The following is a 16,053-nucleotide window of genomic DNA, read 5'->3' as shown; positions in this document are numbered from 1 at the left end:
TAATCTCCCTTAAACACTACCCACTTTTGATCTCCAAATAAGCCATGACAATTATCGTCATCCAATTGCCCAACCGAAATTAACTGACTCTTGAGCTTTGGAACGAACCGCACATTCCTCAAGATCCAAGCATAATTCAAGTGTCTAACCACGAGATCACCAATACCCGCAATATCAAGTGTACTCCCATTCGCAACTCGAACCTTACCGGAGTATTCCATGAAGTTCACCATCTCGTTCATGTATGGGGTAACATAATACGAGGCACCCGAATCTAAAACCCAAGATTCATCAAGAACCTCTTTTTGGCACATTAAAGCATCTTCGATCACCATAGTCGATACGCTCCCACCCGACTTATGAATCGGGCACTTTGACTTATAGTGACCAACTTGTTGACAATTCCAATACACCACGTTCTTGCTTCTTGACGGACTTCTTGACCTAGCTCTTCCCCGATTAACACTTAGAACTGAACCCGAACTTCCATTCGAATCTTTCCTACGAATACCTTCGCTAAGAATCAAATCCTGAATTCCTTCAAAAGTGAGTTTAGTAGTTCCGGATGAGCCACTAACCGCCGTAACTGTACCGGCCCAACTATCGGGCAATGAAGATAGCAAAAACAACGCCTCAAGCTCATCATCGAATTTAATATTCACCGATTTCAACCATGTTAAAATCGAATTAAATTCGTTAACGTGATCCGCCGCCGAGGAACTCTCCATCATCCTAGCATTCACCAATTGCCGAATCAGGAAAACTTTATTCAAAGAGGATGGCTTTTATTGATAATTTCCGTAGATACATGTTAGGGTTACAATAGGATGTTTAAATAGGCAAAAAACAACAAGGAAACAACTTAACGAGCAAGAAAACTCGTTTCTAGAATTTTCTCCCTTCAGCACCACTTTCGCGACCATAATTGAATTTTGGTGGTCGCAAGTTTCCTCCAGGTCAAAACTAGCGACCATAGTTGAATTCTTGTGGTCACAAGTCTGTCTTTTCAGCAACCCTTTTCCTCTGACTTGCATCTCGCGACCATAGCACTTAAACTTGCGGTCACAAGTTTCTTGCAGCTCAGAATTCAACTTTGAGTTTAACTTGTCTTCGCATTCCCAACATCCCAACATAATGATGCATGATAAACGAGACCAAATAGGTGTTGGTTTTATAAAAATGTAAATGTCAACTTGCATAATATGTCAATGAACGTATATATGTACAGGCTTTACAAAATTCCAGTCTCCTCGAAATTTTCGGACCTTGTGTAATTTTTTCGGACCTTGTGTAACTGCACACTTTGTACATGTTCGAAAAAGCTCCTTAATATCTATCATGGCTATGTTTGGCTACAAGCTTTTTGGAGCTTTTTAGAGTTTTTTAGAGCTTTTAGCTTTTAAATTTTATGAAAAAGCTCCTATATAATTTTTTAGCTTCGTTTGATTGCACTAGCTTTTAGCTTTTAGAAAAAATTAAAAAGCTCCAAAAATCTTCAATTTTAAACGCTATAACATCAAGCGTTTAGGGAAAAAAGGTTTTTTTTTATACGGCTCTAAAGGGATTGCTCTGCACACGTTGATTGTTAAGCATGATTTTTGTAAGCATGAATGAATCATATGATTTTTGTCTGTGCTTTTATATCTTTTTTGTTTTTGTTTGTAAGCATGAATGAATCATATGATTTTTTGCTGTGCTTTTATATCTTTTCTGTTTTTGTTTGTGTTCGATTACTATTATTAATGTAAAAATTAGCTGTTTCAATTCAATTCTATCTGAATCTGAACTTTAAGTTGTTAAATTATATCTTTTCTGCTTTTTTTTTTTTTTTTTTTTTTTTTGTTAAATTATATGGCTTGTATTATTGAGTTGATGCCGTGCAAAAGATTTTTGATCACTTAATTACCAGTATGTTTTAGACTTTGATAAAAGTGTCAACAATAAGAGATCATATAGTGATCGAATATATTTTTTTGTTGCTAATCGGGTCACTACATTTTGAACCCAATATAGTTTAATTATTTGTTTAAATTCAACACATGCGTTTATACGTTTTGAAAATTCCGGCTTTTGTTGTGCGTAAAAGTGTCATTAGTCAAAGTTTACCTTCTGGAAGTATTGTGAGGAGGTAACTTGTACATATCGAGCTCATGTTTTAAGTTCTTGTATAAATATACTGTTATTATTTGTTCTATGATCAACTGTGCCCACTACAAAATTATAGCATGCTTTGTTGGTAAAATATGTAGTTCTTTTAATTTTTATCTTGAACTGTAAATGTATGTGTGAACTAAAAGAAGTATAGTACATTTTAAGCATTTATCTTATATAAATATAAATATATTTTGGAATTTGTGTGATCTATATCCCCCAAGTGAATGAACTAAGTTTGTAATTGTTGAAGATGATATTTAAGTTTTTTTTCTAGCGTCTATTTTTGTCATTTTACTTGTTTTTTAATAGCTTCAAATACTTTGCCAAACAATTAAATACATTTAAAAAGCACCAGCTTTCCGCTTTCAGCTATCAAATTCCCGCTACCAGCTTATAGCTTCGAGCTACTACCTTCCAGCTACCAGCTAGTTTTGTCAAACATACCCCATATACCATATAACGAGTTGGGTCTAACGTCATTTGAGACATGCTAAAGTTTAGTATGTTAAATTCAGTTAAAAACATACTACGTATTAGATTCGAATTACGCCTAAAAAGTCGTACTATTATTTTTTTAGCTTCAAAACAAACCCACTTGCTACGTACTACGTAATATCTCTATGGGCTTTGTTATTTGAGACTCCGTATCACATCACATAACATTTCAAATAACACAAATACAGATACCAGATAGGTGCTGATTTTATATGAATATCGATGTCAAGTTTCATAATATGTCAAATTACAAGTCTCAAAAAAATATGACTACATCTCTAATGTTTACTAGCAGTGTAATACGCCGTGATATTATCCCAAAAGTCCAAAATGAATATATCGCGTAAGAATATAAGGTATGATCTACACCAAAAAAGTTGTGGCTAAAAGGACTAACACCACAGATCTGGCAGCAAAACGTGCACTAGTGATGGCGGCACCTAGAGATGAATCACGAACATTTGCATTTACGGTAGGTGCATTGGTTGATGACGATGGGGGAGCTCGTCTTGGTGAGCCCGTAAAAGGGGTTGATTTGTTGAAGAAAGGTTTGTCGTCCCAAGGACCAGCTGATGATGATGGTGCATTGGTAGAGGACGATGGTCCGTCAGCAACGTTAGACATTGGCGATGGAGAAGGAGCCTAAACGAAAAAAAGTAAAGTTTTCCAACATTAGACACTGTCAAAAGTTTGTCAAGTGAAAAATAAACATAAGCTCATCGCATTTGCACAACAATAGAGTTTTGGACTGTAACTTATTTTTAACAAACTACGTCAAATATTTTGATGCTAAACGTAAATATATATTCTTTTACAAATGGGCCTAAAAAGAAAAAATTCATTTAGAATAAAAATGATGAGTGGGGACCTCCTTATATTGTATATTCTAGTTCTAGAACATACAACAGGTAATATTTCATTTGGTAAACTAATTTATTACGAAGTATAACATAACACGATTAATGTGACAATACAAGTACTTATATAGCACTCATTAATCATTATACTTACCGAACCCAATAACAACATTTTACCGAAGTATTTCTTTTTTTCCCTCTAAAACTATCAGTACAAAACCAAGTATCTCTAGTTGAACTAATTTAATCGTATCATTACGAGAAAATTCTTTCTAATTCTTTAAAAATATTCTATTCATAAAATATGGAACAAGTGCACATGGGTATCCAACTTTCGGTGCGATGATAACTGTGCAATCGTGTTACTGTGCCACGTACAATATCCCATCTAAACGTTATCAAATTGCGTTTGAATATGAAAAGTCAACAGTAGTCAAACTAAAATAGTCAGAGAAATAAATTACCAATGGCGCGTGCATAATCCCCACGTTATAAACTTGAGTAAAGTCGGGTCGGAATAACCCGAAATTCTTCTCATCCAACGACGGCCCTTTCAAATTCTCATTAAACAAAGCAAAAATGTACGTCTCGAACTTCCGTCCAGGCATTAACGGCGTTCCGTCACCGGAGCTAACTTTCTTCATCAAACCACCGATATAAGCTGCCGCATTTATAGGATTTGCATGCACGTTTGCCGGGTCCCCACCTGACGGCCACCCGGTTTCTGCCACCACGATTTCCACATCAGGGTAACCCAGTTTCTTCATTGACACGTGTACAGCGTCCATTAATTGATCAAACTGGTTTGTGTACCTTTAATTTAAACCACCAATAAATGTAAATTAATAAAGTTTATTTAATCCATGTGCAAAAGTTACCATTATTGATAAGCTAATAAATCCTAAGAATGAATATGAACGAAATGAAAATATTTAATTAAAAAAAAAAAAAAAAAAAAAACTTACGTTATTCCGGTGTTTTTATCGAATAATCCAGCATTGGGTTTAAAAAGACAAAAATTAGCATTCGCCGGAGACCACCCGAAATAAGTATACGGGTTAACCATAAACCCTGATTTAGTTTCTTTCAAGAACTCAAGCATCGGAGCCAAAGTACCCACATCCCAACCGGGTCGGAACGAAGCATTACTTGGAGGATCCGACGAAAGCAAAATCCCCAACGAATGCGGACTCGAGATCTTAATCTCATCAAACCCTTCTTTCACAAGAGCAGCTTTTAGCACTTTCATAGCTGGCACTAAACTATCAATAAGTGGTTGTGGGCCCCAATGAAGAACTTCAGTTCCAACACAAATGTAATGGATTTTAGTAGCTGGGTAAAAGGGTTTGATGTTAGCATCGATCCAACGACGGGCGTTACGTTGGTCCGTTAGTGATGGGATATCGCCGTTAGGAACGGTAACGGAGACTAAGATGTTGGTGTTAGCAAATGCTTTGATGATTGTTGTGTTGACATCGAAGATCTTAACGCTGTCGATGTTGGTCCGGGTTTTAAGGAAGTGGGCGACTTCAGAAGGTGGTGGGAGGTCGTCTCCGAGTGTGCCGTAGTTGACGCCGATGGATAGTACGGCGGGTACGATGAGAATGATGGTGGCGATGAAGGTATGTAGAGATTGGTGGTTTGGTGGTGTTTTCATGATGTTTCTTTGTTTGTTTTGTTTGACTGTTTTTTACGAAGTATTTGATTGATTTTTATTCGGCTTTTTGAAGGGTCATATTCTCCGTCTAACGTATACGTATAAATCTAACGGTTAGATTAAGTTTTTTATATAGTAAAGGATTTAGAGATCTAGATTTTGTGTACATAAATGGTTTTTTATTTGGAAAGCTGCGTACATAAATAGTTGGTGTTTGGTTAAACTATTTCCACCTGGAGTAGTGGAGTAGAGGTTTCTAGTTAGTGTTAAAATGAATTTTGTAGTCGTGGCTTATTTATAAGAGATGATTTATCATTTATCGATACATTTTCTACACATAATATTTAAAAAAAAAAAAAAAAAAAGTAATAGGAAAAAAGAGCGAAAGAAAGAAGAGGGCGTTAGAGAATTAGGTGGTGATTGGTTAAAGGTGTGGGCTTACGATTTTCGATTTTCACATTTTTTATATATGTTGACGATGATATTATTATGTCGAAATGGTGTAGACAAGATTTGGCCTGTATACTTGATATCCTTCATGTGTTTCACTTGGTATCGAGTTTAAATAATCAATGTTTCGAAATCACATCTTTTCGAAGTGGGTTCGATGCTGATGAGGTAGACTCTTTCGTGAATGATTTAGGGTGCAGACCTGGGACGTTTCCATGTAAATTTTCAGGCATTCCGATTGGTGTGAACATGTATCGGTTTCGAATTAGTCCGATTTGATTTCAAAATTTACCAACCGATTAGCTTCTTGGAAGGCAACTTTATTGTCATCTGGGGGAAGATTGACTTTCCTAAAAGATGTTATGGGTAGCAGTGTCGGAATTTGAACCAGACCATAGATTGGGCGGATGCCAAAACTTATTAAATTTTTCATTGACAACTGGGACAATCACTAAAACAAACCTTATTTAATAGTAAAATAAAAAAAAAATTAGTGTAATTTTTTCTCTCGAAATCCAGCTGGGGTGGATGCCCCGCCTAGTCTTACATATATTCCGCCACTGATGGGTAGTGTTGGCACTTATGTCAGTTTTTAGATGCCCGGAAATGGTCATAAAAACTTGAATCAATCCAAGCAACATTTTTTGGGTGGTAGCGTGTCTAATAAGAAGATGGCGTGGGTTAAATGAGAATCCATTTTAACTTCATTCGAGCACGGTGGGTTAAATATCGGTAGTCTCAAAGCCTTCAATCACACCTTAATTCTTAAATGGAAGTGGTGGTACCTTTAAAATCCCGAGGATTTGTGGGTAAAGACGATTAAGTTGATCCATGGTGATATTTTCGAACATACTTGTGGAAACAGTTTGTGTGTTCCATCGAATGCTCTAGTGTCGCAAGGCGTCATCAAAATGGAAGTGGGTAACGGAAATAATGTTAGCTTTTGGCATGATATTTGGTGTGGATCGTCAACAGAGTGACATCGTACATTTTTTTATATATAAATAACACAACGGAATTAATTAACAAACATTAAATAATTATTAAAACACCTCCTACATATTAATTTATACAACCACCGGGTGTCACTTGCAAAAAGTAGTATACATTACACTAATATAAAAATCGACATCAGAGCTAAGCTAGTCAAACACAATACGAGCATTTAATCTTCTCCCAAAATACTAGCATGCAAAAGATAAACCTATAGGGGAAAGACTGGAGGAATTAGCGCGAAGCTAAGTGAAAGGAACAATCTGTCAACTATAGTATACAATATAGTTACACTAGCATGTCATGCCTTATATCAAGCACCATCATCACATAAGCAACCACAAGTGTATCCATAAGAGACTCGGCGCCTGGTAGGGCCTGCAACCGCTAGTTGATCAGACTAGGGTTTACCGAAAGGTCAAGTTACTGAATCACTAGCATAAGCCTTCCACACGCAACGAACGCGTCATTCAGACTTATACTACACAAACAACAACACTTGAACTCAAATTTGAATCACATAAGGTTGATCTCTTCCCGCCTAGGCTACCACATGACGGGTTAAACAACTTGGGTTATGCACAGAAGGCATCACATATCAAACACATACCATGAAGAAATAGTTGGAGGTTCCGGAATAGTGTTGTGTTCACATCTTTCTTTATGAAGAAAGAGTTTTGTTCGACCCGATTTGTATGTTTGCTTTTAGTTGGTTTTGTGATGCAAATATAATGTTAGATGGGATGATTGGCTTGTAAGCCGTTGTAACTTGTAATTGTTGATTGAGGCCTCTCTAGCTGCTCATTAGAGAGGTTTGATATTTAATACTCTGTAATTATTAATGATTTTAGACCACTCACTACTATAACATTCGAGACCGAACTTCTTAGACCGCTCACTCTTGCTCACCTAGTACATCACACAGATACATATAGACAACACATACAAACATATACCCAACAAGTTGAACCAACAAATTGAATCATTGTATCTGTCTTGTACAAGACGCTCTTCTAGAAAGTTCACCTAAGACTAAGTGGTGCTTATAACATACTTGAAGAAACTAGACTATGGCTAAGACAAAGCCACAGTGACCGGTCATAGTGTATGTTTCGCAACGTCAGATCACGTTGGAAGATTAGTCAATCGCAATCGTAAAGTGTTGGTGCATTGGTGGTGACCTCCCTAAATTAGGGAAGTCGGGGGTTCGACTCTCACGTTCTTTAAAATATTTTTCTTGTGGTTACCCGCTCATTACATGGACTAAGGAGGTTTCGGGCATCTATGCGTTTGAACCTCACCGAAGGGGTTTTATCACACATGATGCCCGTATGAATTTGTCGTGGGAGTTTCCTACCGAGTGGCGGTAGGACTGTATCACTATAATAGTTGATCCAGGATCGCGTGAGTGGATTCCGATATCGCGTTTGGACTCCGTCAGTGACTCATAAGCGTCATTAAAAACAATATAAGATTAGTCATGGTTGGAATAAAATTTAATGGATGTACACATCACAATCACGCCAATATTGTAGTGTACCATATGTCAAATTGTGTAACACAAAAAATTATAGTGCATAAGTCAATTACCTTAATAGGCTATATCAACACAAATCATCAATCAATAAAACTATATATATGTAATTGCTTTGAACAGTAGTCCAAATAAACTTACATATTCAAGTATTCAAAGTTAGGTATTCATTATTATTCATATATAATAAATAACAAATTCTTACATACATATGTAAATACAAGAATATAAAATTTATCAATGCAGCCTATCTGTAAGATCTCAACAAACAAAAAAATCACAAGTAAAAAAACACATGTAAAAAAAAAAAAAAAATAAAACAAAAACAAACCAAAACTTGTTCAGATCCACATAACAAAACACAGGGATCAGATCATCATCAAATGATGAAAAAAGAAACTCACAAAAATCTATTAAAAAAAAAAAAAAAAAAAAAAAAACACCCCATCAGGATCTCTGATGGCCAGATAAAAAGAAGCATCAATCTTGACGGGATCCGTTATTCCGTTACCTTTTTATATAACCATATATAAAAACTCTTTACATCTCATTGTGTTCGTAGCCTCCACCTATCAACCTTCATTCGACCTGCAACTTTTTTCAAATGGTTTTTGTCAGTTTCCATTTCAAACTGGATCAAAGTTTTGAGTCGATTCAGGTGTCCAGCGCAGCGTTTGTGTTCAAAAACCAACGGGTCGGATACCGTTTCTAATTCAGGGTGAAAATGTCGTTGATACGGAGAGTGCCATTTGGATTGTAGATACGCGAGCGATCTCCATGGAGGAAGTGGCATCGAGTTTTGTTTAAGTGAAGATTTAGCAGCTTCAACCATTACTTGAAGGAACTGTTTTAGTTTAGTTAGTGAACCGACGTAGACAATGGGAAGCGATTTCAGGATCCAATTGTACGATGGAACGGCTCTAGCTATCTCAAAGTGACTTCTAAAGTCAATGTCGATTATTATACGGTCGGAGTTTCCTGAACCGTTGTGGTTTATGATGTCAATGTATTCATGATCCCCTGCATTTATGCAATATTCATATTTTAATTTTTTAAACATCACAAATGAACATTTTTAACGTGCAACGCGTATATTAATTAGCATGTCATCCTTCCTTAATTTTATAGATAATCTTTGATCTTTGAATTTGTAGAAAACTACTTGGTTATGACAAAAATTAATTAGCAAAGAAATATATTTGGAAGAAAAACTTTCCCAAGTGAAGTAATGTTTAGTTATGAGATTAAAAGGGGTAAATAAGTAATTTTTTTTTTTTTTTTTTTTTTGAGTTTAAGACTCAAAATTTAACATTCTTAATTATGTAGGGATAGATAGATACACTGTATCAAGATTATGATCTATTTAATAAAAGTGATCTAATGAACATGTTTCATATCCATGGAATGAATCCCAAATAAACCCTTATAGTTCAATTGGTATTGGTACGGTAGAGGTCAAGGGTTTGATCCTGACTCTGTAAAAATTCCTTGAGGGAGGTTTTACCGATCCGTACGCAGGAATTCGGCTCGATCCACATGCCCGTATGGATTGATGGATCAGGTCCCTGTTATGCAGTTCTGTTTCCGCACGAAAACGCGTGCGTGGAAAATGATCGGGTTGGTGGTTTACGATCCCCGACAATGATTTCAAACCTAGCTTTCCAAAAAAAGGTTCAATTGGTAAAGCGCAAGGCGCTTAACCATTGAATTCGGGACCCACCAAGAATATATTTTGACCTATCACCAAGGTGTCCAAGTAGTAAGGACAGTACTGATGTCCTCACAAGAGGTTTTAGGTTCAAAACTTTACAATGAATCCCATTTTGACCTATAAAATCTATATATTTTGGCCCATGTTGACCCTATTAACTACACAAAATGAGTGATTTGGGCATTTGGGTTGTCTTTAATATAAGATTGTATTCACAGGCCTAGAATTGAATTTAGAATACTAATAAAAAGTAGGTTTAAGATTACCTCCGGGAACTTTTCCGGTACCCTGCCACCTAGATATGCACACGGCAGCATCATAACCAGAAAGCCTTAAAAGTTTGACCAAACAGAACCTTATGCAACTAGCTTTACATGAACCGCATCTGATAAACTCAAGGTCCAACGTATTGATAGATAAGATGAGCGAATTTACCACTGACAGCATGTCAATTCCATGTTGATCTGGCAAAACTTTGTAGTGCTACAAGAACACAGATTAATTATCAAATACAGGCCTTTATAAGTTTTTATAACAAGTAAATCAAAACAACAATACAGATCACTTGATTATTTTAGGTTGTTTTTGTTTCATAAGCGTTGATGATACAAAACCACAATGATATAATCTTTTGACCAGAAAACAAGTAACATCCATTGTTCCAAGCAAAGTTCGTAGTGCTTTGACAATTTAAGTACAGACCAATCACAACGCTACACAGAAAAAAATGACAAAAGTATTGGCATATAAAAAGCGAAATGTCATAACATAAAATAATGGTTCCTAAAGCAACAACACAAACACAGATTGTTGGTTTAACAGACTCAACATTCCATTTCATACAGGCAAAAGTATATTCATGTTTCATTTTCTAATGCATCATTAATAGATGACCATTTCCACATAATGTGCCTAAACAAACCTTGTAATTCAATGAGTTTTACAACTCAACATACTTATATAAAAGAAGAAATTCAATTATAACTACAAAAGGTTCATTCAGAGTAGATCATGGTTATTGCAATTACCATATCAAAAGTAAACATGGTAAAAAATAGTAATGTTCATTCCACAAAACTTACATTCCTTATATAAAATTCAACTATAGTCTATAAATACAAAACATCCCACAAATATGGGACCTAAAAAGACTTAAAAATATGAAATTAAAACACATGGGGCCTAAATATCACTAAGAATAATCACAAACTATATAAAGTAAAACATAAATAATACGGAGTAGCAATAATTGATGATTGATGAATTATATAATATGATCATCATCATTATTGAATGTACAGACACAGAAAGATACCGAAATCTTGTCGGCAAGCTGAGCAAGTTCACAAAAACTTGAATCGCTATCGCTACTACACCTTGAATCACCACCACAACTACTTCCATTTTCCAAAAAATCACTAACCATTGCTGCTAAATCATGTTCACTTTCATGACTAAATGCACCACCCAACATCCCACCACCACCACCACCACCGGACCCACTGCCACCCACCATTAACCACGGGTCCCCAGTTGCCGCACACACTCTACAATCCATACTCTGCCACCTGGCACCCCAAACCAACCGCAATTAACTTCTATTCAAAATTCAAAAGTTTATCGTCCAAACATTAAAAAAAAAAAAAATCCCTCCTTTTTTCACAAAATCAAACACCCAGTTGTAAAGTTTCTATCTTTTTCACAAATTTGTAATATCGACACCCAAAAACCCTTAATTATCGAAATCCAATTTGATAAAGATTACAAAAAAACACAAAAACCAACAACCCAAATTCCCTTTAAATGTAAAAACAGAAAAAAGGGTATCCGAATACAATTGTAGAATATATTAAATATTTATATTCATTGTTCAGAAGAAAATTTCAATCTTTAACTATTCTTGGTTTTTGTTCTTTTAGAAAACATATGAATATGAACTATAAATTAAATTAAAAGAATTGTTCAAAATAATTATACAACGGAATTCAATTCAAGAAATCATAAAAATTCAATTAAATGAACGATAAATGGAACAAAATTGAGAGATATTGGGAAGATGTTCGTTGGTTTTTGAATGCAATCAACATCAAAATGTAATGATTGAACCCACGGAGAGAGGATGAAGAACCAAAGACGAAATAAAAATGAGAAATGTTTTTGATATATATAAAGAGGAAGTATTTGGGTAGAATGTGAAATGACCAAAAAGGGCTTCTGTCGGAGGATTTTGCGTGAAATTGGACCTAGTAAAGTGGACGATTTGGGTTTAATTACGTATTTAGACACAAAATTACCAGTATATTCCATTTTTGGGTACTTTCGTCATTTCAATCTTCACTTCTCACCGAATTATTTACATTCATTTTCTATACCGTTTAATTTAATATAGGCTTAACCCACCCTTGTTTGGGGTATTAGAATAAGGGCAAAAGAGACATTATTAGATGGAAGAGTAATCAGAAAGAGCGGAGATGACGTGATTCATAGGGTAACCGCGTTTGCACACAATTCCCATTCACTAGGTTGCTTTTAATGACTATTCGTAAATCATGTGATGTTCTTACTTTTAATTATAATTAGTTCTAAATCGAAATAACTCTTAAGAAACAGACAACACTGAATTCAATCATGAACATATAAACAAATGTTATTTTAGCCTTTCAGGTCATAAAAAGTTGATATTATGCTAGTACAATACAAGTTTTTTTGCTTGAAGCTTTGAATATTATAAAAATCAAAATACGTAGATAAGGACAATGCTTGTGTATGTAGATTAAAGATACGGAGTAATATACAATGCAAATTCTAAGTTTACACTTATTTATCCTTTATTTTGTGTTATTTAAAATAAAATAAATAAATGATAAATGATTGTACGCAAACTTTCTAACAAACTTGAAGATATTGTTTTGTTATTCTTAAATTTTTATATTTATATTTATATTTATTTATGTATTTCATACATAATAAATATTTTATCCATCTCTTCCGAAACAGAAAGCGCGTTCCTATTATATATGACAGGTTTCATTGGATGATACGAGTAACACAAACTCATGACATTGAAAAGAGCACGTGAATGTAACAAATCAATATTTTATGTCGTATTATTTGCCAAAGATGGTGATTTTTTCATCGGACTATTTATTTTTAGTGGGTTGGGGGCGTGCGTTGTTTTTTGTATTTTTTTGATGATTAGGATATGTGAGTTGTTTTTGTGGAGTAGTGATGGTGTGAGATTTTGGAGTGGATTAGGAGTATTGTGATAATGTGTTAAAATATAATTGACTTAAATATTAAAATGGGGTAAAAATAAGATTTTTAAAATAATAAAAATTAATTACGGAATAATAAAATGGCAACCCACTCCGTTGCCATACCCGTTGCAGGGCAAGGAACGCCCCCAAAATAGCCCCATCCCACGCCTTGATACGCCACAAGTTGGTGTTGCTTGCTTGCCAACTAGGCATCCCACGCCCCCTTTTCAAACCGCTACAAGACGTCTAATTGATGATTTCCCTAAAATTGTGCATAAAATACATGTACAATAGAAATATTTAGTAGTTAGTACACAATTTTAGTGGTTTTCTCAAATTCAATGGTAAAAACATCAAATGCGTCCAAATATTATTTAAGAACGGTGAAGAGTGTATCGATTGATTCTTAAAAAAAAACAAAAAAAAGTGTGTATCGATTGAGCTTTTGAAAATGGTCGATAAGCTTGGATGCGGAATCAACTCTACAAATAGAGAACGTGACGTTGTCAAGACTCAAGATTCTAAACGAAATGAAATTTGGAGTCCAAAGCTAACGTAGATAAGCCGGTTTGCAGGGTTATAGGTAAGAGGTTCTTGGTTCAAATGCAAAGATAAATATTGTATGTACTTATAAAATAATTTGTATGTGGTGTATGACTTTGTCTTTAAAAAACGTAATATCGTACACATCATTAAATGAATAGTGTTATAATATATAAATATATATATATAAATGGATAGTCAATATATATAAATGGATAGTCAATTATTGATACACAAAAGTAATATTATTGTATTACCTAAACTTGTGATATTTTTGCTATAAATAGCCATGAATGCAAGCATTAAACTTGCACCATTTCTCACACTTACAAAGTGTTTCTTTCTTTCTCTCCATTATCATCTTTGTTCTTACACATCATTATTAGTATTCTAAATCAAGAATCAAATCACTAAAGGTAGTTATAAGCCTACTGAATTATAACATCAAGAATCAAACCACTAAAGGTAGTTATAAGCCTACTGAATTATAACATCAAGAATCAAACCACTAAAGGTAGTTATAAGCCTACTGAATTATAACACGTTATCAGCACGATAATCTTAATACTAATTATGGTTGGCTCTGCCACCTAAATGATATATGGTCGGTTATACCACCTGAATAATATATGGTCGACACTGTCGTCTAATTATCATTTATGTTACTAACATTTATATTTCAATTATCTAACATTTATATGGCCGACACTGTCGCCTAATTATCATTTATGTTACTAACATTTATATTTCAATTATCTAACATTTATATGGCCGACACTGTCGCCTAATTATCATTTATGTTACTAACATTTATATTTCTATTATCTAACATTTATATGGCCGACACTGTCGCCTAATTATCATTTATGTTTACTAATATTTATATTTATGTTATATAACATTTATTAATGATTGCTTACATATGGTCGACACTGTCACCTACTTATCATTTATGTTATATTAAATTTATGTTTAATTTTTATATACTTATGAATATAAAGTGACTATAATTTATCATGTTGTTTGTTTTAATAGAAAATGTCGAATCTGGAAAAGCTTAAATTTACTCCTTTAGAATCAACTGGAAACAACTACATGCCATGGGTTATAAAAGTAAAAATGCATCTTAAATCAATGGGTATTCTTGAAGCCATAAATGAAAACAACACTTGTTCTGAAAAAGAACAAGCAACGGCATGTTGCTTTATTCATCAACATATTGATGAATGCTTACAAAATAATTATGTGACTGTAGAAGATCCCCATGTTTTATGGGAAGGTCTCAAAAGCAGATTCAATAATCAAAGAGAAATTTTACTTCCAGCTGCTATGGAACAATGGAGAACATTAAGGTTCCAAGACTTTAAGAAAGTAAATGAATATAGCTCAGCTCTGTATAATACATGTTCACAACTTAAATTCTGTGGACATGAAATAAGTGATGCAGACATGATGGAGAAAACTTTCTCCACAATGAATGCTGCAAACATCACAGTGCAAAGAAATTTGAGAATGCTAAAGTTCAAAACATATCCTGAACTTAATTCATATCTCTTAGTTGCAGAGCAAAATGATGAGCTATTAATGAAAAATCAGCAATCCCGTCCTACTGGTACACTTGCAATCCCTGAAGCAAATACTGCAAATAATTATAAACAGGGACAAGGACGCGGGCAAGGTCGTGGTTATAATAACCATCACCATCATCATGCCAAAAGCCATAACTATGGTAGAAACCATCCTTATGGTAATGGTAATGGGCGAGGACGTGGTCGTGGTCGTTGCCGTGGTGGTCAAAGAAATAATAATCCACGAAAATATAAATATCAACCACAAAACAAGCCCACTAAACAAGATGTTGAAGAAAATTCTTCTAAAAATTCTGAAGAATCTTGCTACAGATGTGGTAGAATGGGCCACTGGGCTAATACTTGCCGAACATCTAAACATCTTGTTAAGATGTATCAGGATTCGCTGAAAGATAAAGAAAAGGAAGTAAACTTTGTGGATAACGTCGATCCAACAGTCACTGAGAAACCATCTGATTTATATGAAGATTTCTTGAATGTTTAAGTTGTGTGTCTTTCGAAAAATAAACGATTTAATATCGTCTGTCTTTGTCATTATGTTTGCTAAATGTTTCAGTACTATCTATTTGCGTTTAAAATATTGTGTAATATTAATGTACTCACTATTTATTTCTTATATATGAAGTTCAATATGAATTTTGCTGGAATACAACATCAATCAAGTGGTGGAGATCTCTGTATAGCAGACAGTGGAACTACACACACTATACTTAAATCCGAGAAATATTTTATTGATCTAAAACCAACAGAAGGAACTATACATACAATATCAGGACCTGCTAACTTGATAAAAGGGATAGGAAAGGCAAATTT

The 16,053-nt window shown here is 34.5% G+C and overlaps 2 protein-coding genes across 2 annotated transcripts; both read right to left on the bottom strand.

Annotated features, from left to right (window-relative positions):
* Positions 1-2,852: 2,852 nt before the first annotated feature.
* LOC139895868 (glucan endo-1,3-beta-glucosidase-like) lies at positions 2,853-5,190 on the bottom strand. The gene is made up of 3 exons (XM_071878417.1): positions 4,472-5,190; positions 3,971-4,319; positions 2,853-3,291 (listed from the first exon to the last, which is right to left on the bottom strand). The coding sequence occupies exons 1-3, from the start codon at positions 5,161-5,163 to the stop codon at positions 3,013-3,015; spliced, it is 1,320 nt and encodes a 439-aa protein (XP_071734518.1). The 5' UTR covers positions 5,164-5,190; the 3' UTR covers positions 2,853-3,012.
* A 3,372-nt stretch (positions 5,191-8,562) lies between these two features.
* Positions 8,563-11,703, bottom strand: LOC139895867 (uncharacterized). The gene is made up of 3 exons (XM_071878416.1): positions 11,167-11,703; positions 10,118-10,334; positions 8,563-9,160 (listed from the first exon to the last, which is right to left on the bottom strand). Exons 1-3 carry the CDS (start codon positions 11,407-11,409, stop codon positions 8,688-8,690), a joined length of 933 nt encoding a protein of 310 aa, XP_071734517.1. The 5' UTR covers positions 11,410-11,703; the 3' UTR covers positions 8,563-8,687.
* Between the last annotated feature and the right edge of the window lie 4,350 nt (positions 11,704-16,053).

The sequence above is a fragment of the Rutidosis leptorrhynchoides genome, chromosome 3, assembly GCF_046630445.1.
Source record: "Rutidosis leptorrhynchoides isolate AG116_Rl617_1_P2 chromosome 3, CSIRO_AGI_Rlap_v1, whole genome shotgun sequence".
Lineage (NCBI taxonomy): Eukaryota > Viridiplantae > Streptophyta > Magnoliopsida > Asterales > Asteraceae > Rutidosis > Rutidosis leptorrhynchoides.
This window is presented reverse-complemented; position numbering and strand designations above follow the sequence as displayed.

Bases quoted from the DNA above. Each gene is read 5' to 3' on its own strand.
- LOC139895867 (XM_071878416.1), bottom strand. From the start codon at position 11,409: ATGGATTGTAGAGTGTGTGCGGCAACTGGGGACCCGTGGTTAATGGTG. The intron at 10,335-11,166 runs GTATCTTTCTGT...GTGTTCTTGTAG, and splicing joins AGCTTGCCGACAAGATTTCG to CACTACAAAGTTTTGCCAGA. The intron at 9,161-10,117 runs GTAATCTTAAAC...GCATAAATGCAG, and splicing joins TACCGGAAAAGTTCCCGGAG to GGGATCATGAATACATTGAC.
- LOC139895868 (XM_071878417.1), bottom strand. From the start codon at position 5,163: ATGAAAACACCACCAAACCACCAATCTCTACATACCTTCATCGCCACC. The intron at 4,320-4,471 runs GTAAGTTTTTTT...TTTAAATTAAAG, and splicing joins GATAAAAACACCGGAATAAC to GTACACAAACCAGTTTGATC. The intron at 3,292-3,970 runs GTAATTTATTTC...TTTTTCGTTTAG, and splicing joins GGATTATGCACGCGCCATTG to GCTCCTTCTCCATCGCCAAT.